This window comes from Manis pentadactyla, chromosome 9 (assembly GCF_030020395.1).
Source record: "Manis pentadactyla isolate mManPen7 chromosome 9, mManPen7.hap1, whole genome shotgun sequence".
NCBI classification, from domain to species: Eukaryota; Metazoa; Chordata; class Mammalia; order Pholidota; family Manidae; genus Manis; species Manis pentadactyla.
Genome location: NC_080027.1, coordinates 8,465,371 through 8,481,236, shown reverse-complemented (window position 1 = coordinate 8,481,236; position 15,866 = coordinate 8,465,371). Strand labels below are relative to the sequence as shown.

The 15,866-nt window shown below is 56.7% G+C and overlaps 1 protein-coding gene across 1 annotated transcript; it reads left to right on the top strand.

The window, feature by feature from the left end:
- The first annotated feature begins 3,787 nt into the window (after positions 1 to 3,787).
- DHCR7 (7-dehydrocholesterol reductase) lies at positions 3,788 to 14,493 on the top strand. The gene is made up of 8 exons (XM_057506715.1): positions 3,788 to 3,862; positions 5,445 to 5,548; positions 6,077 to 6,299; positions 7,208 to 7,298; positions 7,910 to 8,123; positions 9,588 to 9,792; positions 10,588 to 10,719; positions 13,249 to 14,493. Exons 2-8 carry the CDS (start codon positions 5,451 to 5,453, stop codon positions 13,714 to 13,716), a joined length of 1,431 nt encoding a protein of 476 aa, XP_057362698.1. The 5' UTR covers positions 3,788 to 3,862; positions 5,445 to 5,450; the 3' UTR covers positions 13,717 to 14,493.
- Positions 14,494 to 15,866: the final 1,373 nt, after the last annotated feature.

The following is a 15,866-nucleotide window of genomic DNA, read 5'->3' as shown; positions in this document are numbered from 1 at the left end:
ATCACAATACAAGCTGGTCACTGGGATGGTAGTTGTAACTCTGGGGAGGGGAAATCCCAGAGCAAAATACCTTCGAAACTGAAATCAGTCAAAGGGAGGAATAAAGTTTAAAACCCGTTTACTGCTTACAAGCAGTTGTCCCAAGTATCTCTCTCCTGCTGGGGCAGAAGTAAGCAAATAGCTCCCTGTAAGGCTGGAGGCACCGGAGGGAGGGGTGAGCACCTCAGACGAGCTCAGCCCTCACCAAATAAGGAAAGGGGGCAGCAAAGCCCCCAACCCCGGCCTACTAAGGGAAAGAGACCAAGAGATTCCGGCCTAATGACGGCCCGTGCCAAAATCCCCGGCTGCTGCCCCCTCCCAACCTGGAAAAGGAGTATAACTTTCTAGTCCTTTGTCTGCTGTAAAGGCTAATGACACGTGCCTTAGGCTAGCCAATCCTCGCGCCACTGTAGACCTATGCTCTCCCTCCCACTAACTACTATATAAACTCACTGCCTGCCCTACTGTGCGCGACTCCTCCGGCCTGTGACTAACCAGACTGGCGAACATCGCCCAGGATTGCACCCTATTAAACTTTTGGTTCTTTTGTTGCCTCCTCAACCTGGACATTTTGGCTAGATTTTACCTTACACTCCCCAACCTCTCTGGTCCAGATAAGCCCTCCCTCACCCATCTAAACACCTGTTGATGTGGAGATGCACTAAAGCCAGGCAAGAGATTCTGGAAATATTGAATACAGCCAATTGTTCTGTAACATCTTTCTGTGTTGACAGATCGTAACTCCATGAGTGGGGGTGAGGGTTTAATAAAGTGGGTAGCTGTTGAACCACCGTGTTGTATACTTGAAACCAATATAAGATTGTATATCAACTCTACTTCAATTAAAAAAAGAGAATGACCCATCAAAAAAAAAGTTAATGACAGTACAGGGTCATAGCTCAGTAGGTAAAAAAAGAAATTATTAATTTGACAAAAATTTAAGTGAGGGAAATACTGTACAAAAAAAATGACAATAAAATGTTAAAGTAAAGATGAAATCAGAAAATCACCCCATTTGCACCAAGAAGTGCTTCAGGCATCATTAGCTGCTAGCTGACCAGCAGAAGGTTATTTGGGAGCAGCACATGTATGCAGTCGCAAGTATCAACCCATTAGTTACTCATTAATCACCGAAGGGAAAATGGAGACTTCTGGCAGAAACTACCTGAGCCCCATGACTGAACGTGTCACCAACAACGGGACAAAGTGACATCGTGTTGCCCCGATAGGATGCATGAAGACACACCACTATCTTTGTAGTACAGTATCCTGCCCCCAAATGCATAACCCCAACGCAAGGATGAGGAAAACCACCAAGTCCAGATCAAGAGATGTGCTGCAGAAGGCCAGCCTTGACTCTTCAAAACTGTTTCAGCCTTAAAGACCAAAAACATTTTTTAAGAAAAGAAGACAGGCTGGGATAGTGCCCTAGATCAAGGGAGACCAAGAGCCACAACGACAAGGGCACGGGGTGGCTTCCCATTGGATGCTGGGTTTCAACAAGAACTATAAAGGACCTAACTGGGACAACTGGGGGAAAACGAATGTGGACAATGTGTCAGATAACAGCACTGAATTGTTACATTTTCCAAATGAGGTCATTTTATATTGGTGATGTAGGGGAATGTCCTTGTGTTCAGGAGATGGATATTAAGGTATTTGGGAAGAAGGTATCCTCTGCAGCTAATAAATGGTTCAGGAAAAGAAAGAGGGGGAGAAAAAATGGAGGGAGGGAGGGAGACTGAATATAGGTATGTGAATGTTTACTGTATATCCAACTGGCTTGTATGTTTGACATTTTTCAAAATAAAAAACTGCAGGAAAATAAAATAAGTGTCTCTGTGAGGGACACAGAGGTGGGCTGACCAGATCCCTATGCAAGTAAGGCCTTGGTCCCAGATGTTGCTAATGGGGCGGGCAGACACCTTCTGTTGCCCACCCCTCCAGGGGCCACCTGGGTTGCACAGCTGCTCTGCCCAAGGTCATGCCCTTGCAAGGGGGGCCCCTGTCCAGGGACTGATCTCTGGAGGTAGGAGTATATGGCTTGGCCATTTCTGCCCAGCTGGGGGCTCTCTTGTCACCCGAGTTTCCCATGCTGCTGGCCCGAAGGCGTGGGGAGCGGGGAGCTGTGCGCGTGCTGCCCCACGTCTTCCTCTGCCCAACCCCGCTGCTTGCTTCCATCCCATCTCCACACGTGTGATCCGTACCCGAAACTCCATCTCCTTCACTTCCTGGGCAACCCGACCTCCCTGACACCCCGCGATGAAACTGCCACTCTCCTACCCGCTCTGCCCTCCGTCCCGCTCTCACCACCCGACACCCCACACATCTCCTTGATCACGTGTTTACTAATTACCACTCCCACCACGGGAGCCCCGAGCGCAGGGATGTCTTGTGGGTTGCCCTGGACCCCGACCTGCCTCTGGCACGCCAGCTGCTCAGGAAGGGTCTGCCCCGTTCGCAAAAGAGGAAATCAAAACGCTGGGGAAGCCTCTTGCCGCGACAACCCGCAGCAACACCGCCGAGTCCCGCGGGGGGTCCACGTCCAGCCGTCCCTCTCCCGAGGGGCGGGCCCTCGGCCGTCAATCTCGCGCTCTGCCGGCGCTGAGTGGCTCGCGGAGTGGACCGGCATCGGCTCAGGGGGCGGAGCGGGGCCCCGCGGCCAATCGCGGGGTGCAGGGCCTCAGGCCGCGCCTCCGATTGGTCGTCTATAGCAACGGACCAGCCTGGGGGCAGGGCGGCGGTGTTCACGGCAGGGGACCTCGGGGCGCGCAGGCGCCGAGCTGGACGTGCAGGTAGGTGAGTGGCGCGCAGGTGAGAGGCTCGCACGCAAGTGGGCGGGTGAGTGGGGGGTAGGGGGGTCACACAGGTGGGGGGCGCGGGAAAGGGGGGTCCCTGCGCGGGGGGTGGTTGCGGGGGAGTTGTGTGCGCAGGAGGCGGAGGTCTCTGCGCGGGCGAGGAGGGGGACCGTGCTGGCGGGCAGGGGGCGCGTGTACGCAGGTGAGGCGCCCGGGGGGTCGGGGGCCCTCGGGTGCCCCTCGGGAGCCGGTGCTGCTTTCCGTTGAGAACGTAACTGGAGCAGCGGCTCGCGCTCGGCCACAGGGTGGGTGCAGGTGGCAGAGGACGCCGAGCCGCCGTTGTAGGAACGGGTTAGGTGGGGCGCCCGCCAAGGGGGGTGGGGGTGCCCCTAAAGGGGCCTCCTCCTTCCTTTACCAGCCAGTCCTGCCTACTTGAAATAGTGGTACGTTGCCTCCTTCCTGAACATTTTGTGATGTTGAGAAGTCTTTAAGGTTAGGAATTGCTGTAGTACCATTTTCCACAGGAAAGGTGAGGAAAGGTGGAAGGGAGGAACGGTTTTTTGCGGAAGCCTGTGAGACCCCTGCCACGTGCTGGGGTGCTGGGCGTCTCCCGCCAGACAGGCTCCGTTCTTGTGCTCGGAACAGCCTATGTCTTGGGCATCACCGCAGCTCACAGAGGAAGGGCCCAAGGCTCTTGAGAGGTGACCTGTGATGAGCCGCAGAGCCAGGGTGCGGCGTGTGCCCCACTCTGTGTGTACCAGGCCGGGCGGCTAGGCGGTGAGACCGCCTGCCCTCCTCGCCACACGCCCGTCTTACACTTCTGACCCTCAGCACCGAACTTGCACTTCCCACTTGGTTCCCACGTTGAGCCCTGATTAACCCTGTGTGGGTCCTTACTGCCTGAAATGTCAGCTCCCTGAGCAGTTTTGCCGTGTTTGTGTTGCCTACAGGGCCCTGTTCAGTGGGTGGAGAAGCATCCAGCAGGCCTTGAGGATCCAAGACTCTGGAGATTTTAGAGGTTGGAGGTAAACATTCTCAGTGCTGTTCGTGGGCCTAAGCTGCAAGTGGCACTTCGAGAAAGTAAAGACAACTGGCAAACCAGCTCCTGTCTATAAGCCGTAGGAATGAAATAAAGCACACCCAGAGCATCACCTCCTGTTTCCATCCATCTGTTGCCAAAGATATTACATGTTTATTACTCAGTGTAATAAACTGAGTTTAAGACTCAGTGCCTATAGAACAGAGGTGACTTGTAGGTGAATGAACTGTATAACCTCAAAATATTTATTTGGGCCCATTTTATTCCCTGGAACAGAAGCTTCTTCCTGTTGGCAGCCTTCTGTTTGGCTTTTCTACTTAGTTCTGAGCCTGTACATTGCTGTTCCTTTTGAAGTTTTCCAGCATGTTTTATCAGAGGAACTGCCCCACACCAGGCTCTGTATTCTGAGTTTTGTGGCTGTAGAGATGGGCGGACCTGTCCACACAGAACTCTCCGCCTGCTGGAACATCACTGTTATCCGTAAACTACCTGTGTACATTAAGTGATGCGGCCACTGATCCCACATGACACATGAATATATCTTTCATCATTGGAAAGGTTTAAAATAAATGTGTATTTGTATTAAATTCATGTTCATATATTTTTTTAATGGGCTTGAAGAGGCCTATATATAGAAACAGTTCCCTGCCTCATCCTTAGTCTCACCAGAAGTAAATCTGCCCTTCATTCTTTCAGATGCTCTTGTTTTATTGTATTTATCACTCCCTGCCTCCTGCACATCCGGTAGTCAGTCCACGGCCAGGTTAACTGCTCTTCAGAGCAGAGGATACGGGACCCAAGAGAGCTGCTGAAAGAATGCCCAGGGGAAGGGCAGGGGAGGTCTCAGGGTGACCCCGCTGCGCACCAGGCAGGAACCAGTCCTCCCCCCACCCGCCCACCGTCCCAGTGGAATGGCTGTGCAGAGGGAGAATGGAAATGATACGTTTTGCTGGGCAGAGTGTGCAGGAAAATTACTGCTGTGTATGACAGCTTCTTTAGAGCTTTCAGGAAAAAGAAGTTAGTGACAGATGCACAGAAACCTTAGCAAATGGAAAATGTGAGACAACCATTAACTCCAGGAAAAATAAAGTCATACCGGGGTGGGGAGGGGCGTTTTATATGAGACCCGAACGAAGGGACATGCAAACATGTTCTAAGCAGAGAAGAAGCAGGTGTCAGGAATGAGATGAAGCATCTCTCAGGACAGTAAAGGCCCTCCTGTGCCCGGAGCAGAGGATACGTGGGTGAGTGGGGAGGCGGAGAGGCAGAAGCAGGTCATGAGAGGGTTCTGAGCCACGGGCAGCCCTGCTCCCGTGGTGTGAAGGCCATTCTGCCACCATTTGCAGATGACTTGACATGAACAAGCACAGAGGTGGGGGAGCCGGGTGGGAGGTCACTGCGGGTTCCAGCAGCATGACTGAGGTGCAGTGGTCTGTCCTTGGTCTGAGTCTGCAGTCCCGGCCAAGGTCGGGAGTAGGCGTGCCGGAGAGAAGTGGCATCTGTGGCAGGAAGGCACAGTGGCTCTGCCCCACGGGACCACCTGAGTGGGCTGTCTCTCTTTCCTTCAGGTCCCAATGGCTGCAAAGTCCCAGCCCAACGCTCCCAAAACCAAGAGTCCAGGCAGCGTCGCCAGTGGCAAGGCTGTGACTCAAGGGCAGTGGGGCCGTGCCTGGTAGGGTCTCACCCATCTTCCCAGCTAGAGAGTACAGTGGGGTCTTAGTGAGAGGGTACCAGCCTTTGGGATTTTAAGGACCTATTAAAAAATTTTATTTGTCATTAAGACTAATGAAAAGTAAGCAGTTTCCCATTTTATAAAGGGACAAATGAGAAAAAGAAGCTAAAACTGACTTCAGGACAGCTGGTACCTGCCCAGCTAGGCAGCTCATTGTCACAGTCCACCTTGGGCCCCAGCACGTGGGGACGTGGGTGTGGGTGAATGGCCCCCACTGCCCGGAATGGGGAAGCCTCCAGCCTTGTGATCTCCAAAAGGCCTCCCTGGGTTCCTGTCCGGGGCCCTGGGCGTTGTGTGGCTTCTCCAGGCCAGTGGGGGAGGCCTTTGCCTGAGAGCTAATAGCCTTCTCTGGTGAGGTACTGGCAGCTCGAGCAGCAGGACACGCACATACACCCAGCAAGGCATGCTGTGTGCAAGCTCAGGAGGCGGGCAGGAGGGCCCACGTGACTGTCTCCCCGACTCCCGCAGGGAGGTGGACTGGTTTTCCTTGGCGAGCATCGTCTTCCTGCTGCTATGCGCGCCCTTGATTGTGTACTACTTCATCATGGCCTGTGACCAGTATAGCTGCTCTCTGACCGCCCCGGTGCTGGACGTCGCCACCGGCCAGATGCACCTCACAGACATCTGGGCCAAGACCCCGTCTGTGACGACGAAAGCGGCCCAGCTCTACGCCTTGTGGGTCACGTTCCAGGTCAGCCCTTCCAGCCAGTGAGCCTGGGGTGCATAGGGTGCAGAACCTCCCTGCCTGCCGGGATAGTTCCAGCCTTCTGTCCGGGAAATGGGGTCCTGGCCCAGGTTGGCATTCTCGTTCCCAGAACCTGAGGGTCCCGGTGTTGAGACTGTAGAGCCCCTCCCCTTTCAGGGCCCTTGGTCCCTAGGTACAGTGATTAGCGGCAGCAGGAGTCAACACTGTCGAAAAGCAGAACATCCGAGGATGAAGGGATGACCACAGTGTGGTCCATCTGCACAGCAGAATATTACTCAGCCGTAAAGAAGGAAGAAGGTCTGGCACCGGCCACAGCACAGGTGGACCTCGAGGACACGATGAGCAAAAGGAACCTGCTGCACAGTCCACGTAGCATGTGATCCACTATGTGGAATGCCCAGAACAGGCAGACCTGTGGAGACAAAGTGGATTAGTGGCTGCCAGGCACTGGGGGGTGGGATGGGGAGAGACTGCTGATTAGGATGGGGGTCCCTTTGGGATGATGGAGACGTCCTGGGTCCAGGCAGGAGTGATGGTTGCATGCCCTCCTGAATGCACTAAATGCCACTAAGTCATGTGCTTTCGAGGGTGAATTGTATGGTGTGTGAGTCATCTCACTGTCTAAAGGTATGTGGGCAGGACTCACGGGTCCTGAGGGGAGCGAATGAGCCAGTGGGAGGGAGATGCCCCCATGCTTTAGATGGCAGTGCCCCCCTATGGCCTCTCCCGAGGGGTGCAGCCTCAGCTCTGAGAGCCATAAGCACTTCTGGAAGAACAACAGGCCAGTGACCAGTCGGCTCATGGTCACACCTGTCATCTCACTAAGAGCAAGGCTGTGTTGTAACAGCAGGGCCTCTAGGCCTCGGGTCACTGGGCTAAAACCTGTGTTTCAGGTGCTTTTGTACATGGTGCTTCCCGACCTCTGCCATAAGTTTCTGCCGGGCTACGTGGGTGGCGTTCAAGAGGGTGCCGTGACCCCCGCAGGTAACCTGAGCCCAGGACCTCCCCTCTCACCCGCTTGCCCCCCCTGCCCAGTGCTGCTTCTGCCCCAGGCTGCTCACCGACAAAACCCGAGCACTTGGCTGGGGAATCGCCCAGCAGCCAGCCTCCTTGCCCTGAGGGCGGCGCAGCTAGTGGAGCAGCTCTCCACCGAGAACACCCCTCATCCACCAGTGGTGTCGGGTTGGGGGGGAGCTTTTGTTTAGGGGACCTCATGGTTGCCTGGTCCAGTCATGCACCACGGTTGCTGAGGACCCCCGAGGAGCCCAGCAGGTGGACTCCCCCGGAGTCCTGCCCGCGGGGGCCCCAAGGGGCATTCCCCTCTGCTCCTGCTCCAGCCCGGCCCCTGCAGGCCAGCCACTCAGCGTGGTCAGTTATGGAGACTCCACACCTTTTTCCTCATCCTCGTCCCTGACAGTGTGAGGGGTGTGCCTGGTGTTTCAACCTGGGGCTGGCATTGGAGCAGCTGCTGGGCGCTCAGGGCTGGGGCCTAGGGGCCTACACCTGAGCGGCTGAGGCCCTGGCAGCAGGTACGGCCTAAGCCAGCTGCCTTCCAGCAGGGAAGACGCTCTGATCTCTGAATCTTCCCTGCACAGGGGTTGTCAACAAGTATGAAATCAACGGCCTGCAAGCGTGGCTCATCACACACCTCCTGTGGTTTGCAAACTCTCGCCTCCTGTTCTGGTTCTCGCCCACCATCATCTTCGACAACTGGATACCACTGCTGTGGTGCGCCAACATCCTCGGCTATGCCGTTTCTACCTTCGCCATGGTCAAGGGCTACTTCTTCCCCACCAATGCGCAAGACTGGTATGTTCCTCGGTAGCAGGCCAAGCCTGCAGTGGGTAGTGGGTGCTTCCACCCCTTGCCTTCTGCATTACCAGGAGGTGGGAGGTTGTAAAGCCTGAGGATTGAGAATCCTTGAGAAGGACCTTGGTAGGGCTTGCTTGTCTCTGGGAGCGTCCTTTCTAAACATCTCGGTAGCAAGTCTGACCTCGGCTGAGTCACCCCTAGGGTGCCATGGGAGCAGGAGGCGGGGAAGGAAACTTGTGGCTAGGGACACAGGCAGCCCCTGCCTCTACTCTGGAATGGCAGTGTGGACTGAAAGGATCTTAGGAGTCTTGTTATCCCATTGCCTCTAATGTAACAGCTTTCCAGGGAGACCCCTGCTGATTGGTGCCCATTCTCATGGAAGCCCTGGGTTGGACAATTGTCAGCCAGCCGCTGGCCAGCCAGCTCTTCAATCTTCCACCTACCCCCTGACCTATCCACCCACCCATCCACCCATCCATCCATCCCCCCACCCACCCATCCACCCATCCTTCCACCCACCCACGGATCCACCCATCCACACATCCACCCATCCATCACACATCCACACACCCACCCATCCACACATCCATCCACCCTTCCACCCCCATCATTCACCCCTGCCTCCCTCAATCCCTTCATCTATCCCTCGTGCCCTCCATCAACAGAAATTGCTGGGCTTCTCTTGTGGACAGGTGCACGCAGTGGGGCTTTACCAGTCTGCTGTTTTCGGGCTGCTTACGGTCCAGTCTAGGGACCCCAGTAAAGCCCAGTGCACTTCCCCTGACTAGCGTGGCTCTTGGGGACAGTCTGTGTGGTGATGAAACAGTGAGGCTGCCCTTCTGGGCCTTGTAGTCATTTCCCTGCCTTACAATCATATCAGCTGCTGTATGTAGGCTTTGTATATTTTATTCTTTCTTCTATCCTGAGGGAAATGGACATGAAAATGTTTTCTAATTAGCACAGAAACCCCTTGAATGCAGCAAGTTATACCTAACGAGGGTGCACATGGGTCATTCAGCTGAGCGCTAAGGGGCCAGGAACCAGGGCCACAGGGGTTAAAACCTTGTCAGCGGGGGCAGGTGTGGGCCTGGGGCCTGGTTCCTGGCTCTGAGCATGGCGCTCTCTTTACTTTGGCATAATTTGCAAGTTCACTTGCCCACGGGAGGCCCAGATGCCCCGCGTCCACCTCGCGCTGTGTGCTTGGCTGCAGGATGGGATCTTTGTCCCACTGAGCCAGTTCTGCAGCTCACTGTGCCAGGCCTCGGGGACCTAGAGGAGGGCGGGGGGCGCGTGGCCAGGCCTCCCCGTCCCCTGGGATGCGGCGAGCCTCCCCAGGGCTTCTCTCTGAGGGCGTCACTGCTGAGCTGGAGTCGACAGCCCCATGGCAGGAAATGGGGATGCAGGGAGATGAGGGGACCGTGTCATGAAATGCCTTATGTATGTTTTATTTCTCTTTCTAAGCAAATTCACAGGCAACTTCTTTTACAACTACATGATGGGCATTGAGTTTAACCCTCGGATTGGGAAGTGGTTTGACTTCAAGCTGTTCTTCAATGGGCGCCCTGGGATTGTCGCCTGGACCCTCATCAACCTGTCCTTTGCAGCCAAGCAGCAGGAACTCTACGGCCATGTCACCAACTCCATGGTCCTGGTCAACGTCCTGCAGGTAGCCTGTCTGCGCCACAGCACGGGAGCCCTGCCGTGTGCCAGTGGTGGGACAACCCGAGAGCCGTCGCTGCCCCAGGGGCCTTACCCCAGCGCCTCCCCAGGGGAGCGGCCCCGTCCTGCACATGTCTGAGAGCCGGGAAGTGAGCGTGTGGTGACAGGCCAGCCCTTGCGTGAGGGTGCTGCGCTGGCCCTGGGGGCGCCCCGCGCGGGCCTCTTTCCAGGGGGCACCTGTTAGTGGCCTGAGCCGTCAGTGGGCGTGGCAATGTGGTTCTAGCATCTCTGTCCGCTGTCCTGGCCACATTTACAATTAAAGGCAGCGTTTTTCCTACATGGGCACTGTGGGCCTGGCAAACCCCCCCCCACCCCCTTGAGGTGGGGGGATGAGGAGCAGTAACCCATTTTCACCCACAGGACCCAGTAGTCACGATGCTGCAGGGGCAGAGGCCGGGGCACACCGAGTCACTCACCCTGCGGGCACAGGGCACCCATACAGGTGTGGAGCCTGGTGTCACTGCCACCTCCCTGTGGGCTGTCCAGAGCCCTTCCATCCTGAGTGACCCTGCTCGGTGTCACCGGGGGCCTGTCTGGTGCCCCGCTTTCAGCCATCATCTGTGGGACCTCCTTGCCATCTCAGACTGAGACCCTCTGAGGCTCTGAGGACAAGGACTCCCCTCCCCGCCCGTCCTGCCTGGCGCCCCGGAGCGGCCAAGGGAGCATGTTGGCAAAGGAGCTCAGCGCCACCCCAGATGCCCCTGCCTCCTGCTCACGTGGTTTCCTGGGTGCCCCATTGCAGGCCATCTACGTGCTGGACTTCTTCTGGAATGAAGCCTGGTACCTGAAAACCATCGACATCTGCCACGACCACTTCGGGTGGTACCTGGGCTGGGGGGACTGTGTCTGGCTGCCGTACCTCTACACGCTGCAGGTGAGGCACAGGGCAGCCCCACAGGGTGTGGGCTGTGTCGGTGTGCTCGGGCCTCCGTGGTGGCCGCCACAGCCAGGGGCTCACATGACAGCATTTCCTGTCCCCCAGGCCTTGGCCCAGAAGGCTGAGACCCGGGGTGGGCAGGGCCTGCTCCCGCCGAGCCTCTCCCCTGGGTGTGTGGACGCTGTCCTCTCTGTGTCCTCACATTCCGTCCCTCTGATCTGTTCTTATGAGGACACAGTCCTGGGATCAGGGCCACCCTGTGACCTCATTTACCTTAATCCCCTCTGTAAAGGCTCCAACTCCAAACACACTCACATTCTGAGGTCTTAGGGCTTAGGACCCCAATATGTGAATTTAAAGGGGGCAGCTCAGGCCATAACACTTAGAGAAAAGGATAATATGGGCACAAAGGAAGAATTTGGCTGAACTGGGATGGCGGAGCCTTTATATTCATAGTTCAAATCTTAATACTAAAAGGATGAGAGACCTTCTTCTTCCTTTACCTTATTTATTAAATATTCCTGAGGGTCTCTGTGGCCCCGGCATGTGCTGGAGATTCCAGACAAGGCAGACATGGGTGGGCCCTTGGGGCTCACAGCTGTGGAATCATGAAGCCGGCAGCCCAGTGCGGGGGGTGCGCCTGGCAGGAGTAGGGTGCTGACCCCTGAGAGGGCTGGTGGAGGAGGCCCCAGCCTGCAGTTGGGGGTTGGCAGAAGCATCCAGAGATGATTACAGGCAGCTGAGAGCAGAACATTCCAGAAAGGTGGAATAGCAAGTGCTAAGTCCAAAGGCAAGAGGGTTTGGGATGAGAGGGCGACTGGGGTGTGGCTGAGGGCAGAGTCCTGTGCCAGGAGCAGTGAGGCAGGCTGAGGTGGCCAGGGTCCTCTGTGGAGCTTTGGCATGCTTCCAGAGTCGGGGTGTCCAAACGCTGGCCCGGGGAGCCAGAGGCACCTGAGTTTTTACTCCTTTAGGGCTACCAGCGGTGTGGGGGTGGGGGCCTTGATGTCCCCGTAGCTCTGCCACATGAGGGCTGGGCAAAGCCACAGGGTGCGCTGGAGTGGTGATCTGTGTTGGGCTGGGCTGCTTGGTCCTGCAGCCTGTCACGGGCTGCACACCGCACAGAGCTGTCCCACACGGGCTGTGGGGGGCAGACGGGGCCTTGTCCTCAGGTTCCCCACACCCCTCCCAGCTCCCACGAGCACCCCTGCTTTGATCTGTGTGGCGTGCTAGGCTCCCGTGGGCAGCTTGGAAGGCCTGTCCAGATGTCACCTGCTTGTCTGCTTGGTCAGTGAGTGAAGAGGCCCAGGGATGGAGGGAGGAATGTGCCCCGGAGGACTGGTCTGGCCAGCACCCCGAGGCAGCCCGCCTTCATAGGCCCTCCTCTGCAGTGTGGAGAGACGGTAAACCGCAGGATGTGTGCTGGGTGAATGGTTATGTGGGTGGTAAGGATGCGGCTGCTGTCGGCTGGCTGATACCCTGCACGGCCTCCTGAAGCCAGGGCCGTGGGAAGGCCGGAGTCACAGCTGAGCAGGCACGGTCGGGGGAAGCAGCCCTGGGCTGGGGGCCGGAAATCCTGGCGTCCCTCCCCCTGCTGTTGGAAACTGCTGGTCCCCACGTGCTCTCTGTGGTCCGTCTGGAACTGCTTCTCCACCTGGCTGCTTATGGGCTCCTGCTTCCCTGCTTCTGTGAGCCGTTTTCTAGGCCGGCAAAACAATAATAGATCACATGAGTGTGTGTGTCTGTGTCTGTGTATCTTATTATGTATTAGGCCTTGTTTTGGTCTCTGTATATATGTTAAATACAAATATATATATGTGTTTCATACTATATTTGTACTAGGGTTCTCCAGAGATAAAATCAATAGGACATATAGACTGTGTATGTATGTACAAATGTATACGTGTGTGTGTATGTGCATGTATATATATACATGCACATACACAGAGAAATTAATTGGCTCTTGGGATTGTGGGGCCTGGCAACCCTAAAATCTCCAGGGCAGCTGGTATCTGAGGGCTGTCTGCCTGCAGAATCCACTCATTCTGGGGAGGTCAGTCTTTCATCCGACTGACTGGGTGAGGCTCCCCCACATAATGGTGAGTACCTGCTTTACTCCAAGTCTTACCAATTTACGTGTTAACCTCTAAAACATACCTTCATAACAACTAGTGTTTGACCAAATATCTGGGTACCATGGCCTACCTAAAGTGATGTAAAATGAACCAGCACAATAGTATACTCAAATTATTTTTTAAGTATTAGATATTCCATATGTATACTATACAGGACATGTCAGTGTGTATGTGTATATGACGTGGACATAGGTGACAGGAAGGTAAGTAGCCAGGTGGGTACACCAATGGGCATATTGCTCAGTTGATCCCCTTGGCAGCCCCTGAGGCAGGGGCTTTGGTTTACAGGAGAGGAAACTGACACCCAGTGTGGTTGGGACAAGCCACACTCTGCGGCCCAAGCCCCCGCCCACTGCCGGGACGTGGCTGCCCTGACCCTGCCCTCGCCCTGCAGGGTCTGTACCTGGTCTACCACCCTGTGCAGCTGTCTGCCCCACACGCCGTGGGTGTCCTATTGCTGGGCCTGCTGGGCTACTACATCTTCCGGATGGCCAACCACCAGAAGGATCTGTTCCGCCGCACGGACGGGCGCTGCCTGATCTGGGGCAGGAAGCCTGTGGTCATCGAGTGCATGTACACATCAGCAAATGGGCAGAAACACCACAGCAAGCTGCTGGCGTCGGGCTTCTGGGGCATAGCCCGCCACCTAAACTACACGGGCGACCTGATGGGCAGCCTGGCATACTGCCTGGCCTGCGGCAGCGAGGGCCACCTGCTGCCCTACTTCTACATCATCTACATGACCATCCTGCTGTCCCACCGCTGCCTGCGGGACGAGCACCGCTGTGCCAGCAAGTACGGCGGCGACTGGGCGCGCTACACCACCGCCGTGCCTTACCGCCTGCTGCCCAGGGTCTTCTGACCGACCCCCGGGGGGAACCCCAGGACAGGAGAGGCTCTGCGGCTGGGCCCCAGGAGCCTCCGTTTCCTCACCCGTAAAACCGAGCTAGCCAGTCCTGGGCGGGTGTCTCCGTCAGTGTGCTGTTCTGTCCCCTCGGCGCGGGGGCTTCTGAGGGTCTGCGCCAGCAAAATGACCAGCTTCCTCTGTTCGGTGTTTGAGGGTGGGAGGGTGACCTGGTCCTCTTGCCAACTGTGAGGACAGCGTTTCTCTGTATTGGAGCCCCAGCTGCCGTTCTGCCCAGACCGACTGGCGTGGACGCTCTTGGGCCGCCGTCCCACGCCAGACCACGTCCTGCTAAGGGCATGGAAGGAGGTGGATGGAGAAGATCGCATCAGCCCCAGGTCCACCTTCGTCACCTGCTCTGCCATAATGAGCTGGACCTGTCAAAAGTGCCTCCTTTGGGCGTGGGACGTTGCATTTGTCTTAACGGGCGCAGGGTGCAGCACAGTGGGGGCCTTCTGCTTCAGGAGGGGACAGCCAGGGGCCAGGCCCGCAGCCTGCAGACCCGACGGCCGGGCCTCCCAGGCTCCGCTCCCCCCGGGTGTCCAGCAGCCGGTGCACCCTGCTGGTGCCGAGTCCAACAAGTCTGAGTCCCACTCTTGGGTGGGGCCCCTTTGAAGTGTTCTTACCATGGGCACTTTCCCTCAACCCTAGGATTTTCTTGAAAGCTCTCTTTGAATGTCACTGCCCTGGAAGGGTTTGTGGTTCTTTCTATTAAACATTCCTGTGCAAACTTCATGTGGCCTTAGTCTCCGGATTGGGTCTCGCACGTAAGGCCTGGTGTCTGGTATGAGAGGGGATGTGCTGGAAACGTTTGCCCAGGTGCTCGGGCGTGCCATGTGGGTCCCCACACCGGGATTCACGTGGCAACTCCCTGCCCCAGCCACAGGTCCGTCCGCATCCAGGCTACCCCTGCACCGTGTGCAGAGTCCGTTCAATTTGCCAAAGGAAGAAACCCCAGCTTGGCCGCCTGCCCCTGGCAAGTGGGTGGAGATGCCAGGATGCAGGTGCCGGGCTTCCCGTATGCCCAGAGAAACCAAGACTGGCAGAGGCTGTGAGCCCAGTGCCCAAACCCTGGCAGGGAGGGTTGTGGGGTGCACCTGCCCTGTGTCAGGTGAGTAGGGCTGAACCAAGAGGTGGCCTGAGCAGCCCTGGAGGGGATCGCAGGGTGGACCCCACCACCCAACCTGACTTCAGTTCCTGTGCCCAAGCCTGGTGCCTCATGCTGCCCGTGCCAGCTCCTGGGCCACTTTGTCACAAGCCACATGAGTGATCTGAATGCCAGCCAGCCCTGGGGAACCACTGCCCTGCATCCCTCCTCTTCCCCTTGGACACTGAGCAGCTTTGTTTGACAGAAGCTGGGACGTGCTGGTTGTAAGCTCGGACTCTGGCTCTACCATTAATTGCTGTGTGACCTTTATCAGGTGATTCACCTTCTCTGTGCCTCACCTTCCTCATTGGAGAAGTGAGAGTAACCATTGTTTGCCTGTGTTGCCTTGAGGAGGCTTCTCGGCTTAAATTTGTAGGAGAGCTCACAGATCTGTCTCGCATCTGCCTCTGTCAGCAGCTGGCTGTTGGTCGGCACCTCCTGGCTGAGCTGCAGGGTGATCTCTGCAGGGTGCTCAGCAGGCTCAAGGCCAGGCTGTGCTCCCTATTGCTCATCCTATGTTGTGTGGATGGGGCAAGGATGGGGTGCTGCAGGAGCCCCACTTTGTGTACAGAGAGATGAGGACATGCTAGCTCTGAGCCACTGGTTGTGAAGCATGTCAGGTTCTCGGGGGAGCCGTGGCCCCTGGACCTCTGGGCACATGGCCTGGAACTTCTCTTTCCTCCCCAAGGGAAGGACTGCTTGGACCTTCGCTGCCAGGGCAGCTGGACCTGCTCCAGGGGCTGGTACGGAGAGGTGCCGAAGGCTTGTTGGGGGAGGGCGGGGAGGCGGTGCCACTCGGGAAGAAGGCTCAGTCTGCCCCTTAGTGTCCCTCGGGCCTCACCAGCTGTCAGCAGCCCCAGGACCGGCCTGGCTCAGGAACCCAGGTGGGCTCATTCAGAGGGACCATTGCTGTGCGGACACTAAAGCGTGGCACACCCACACCCACTGGGCCTTGGAGAAC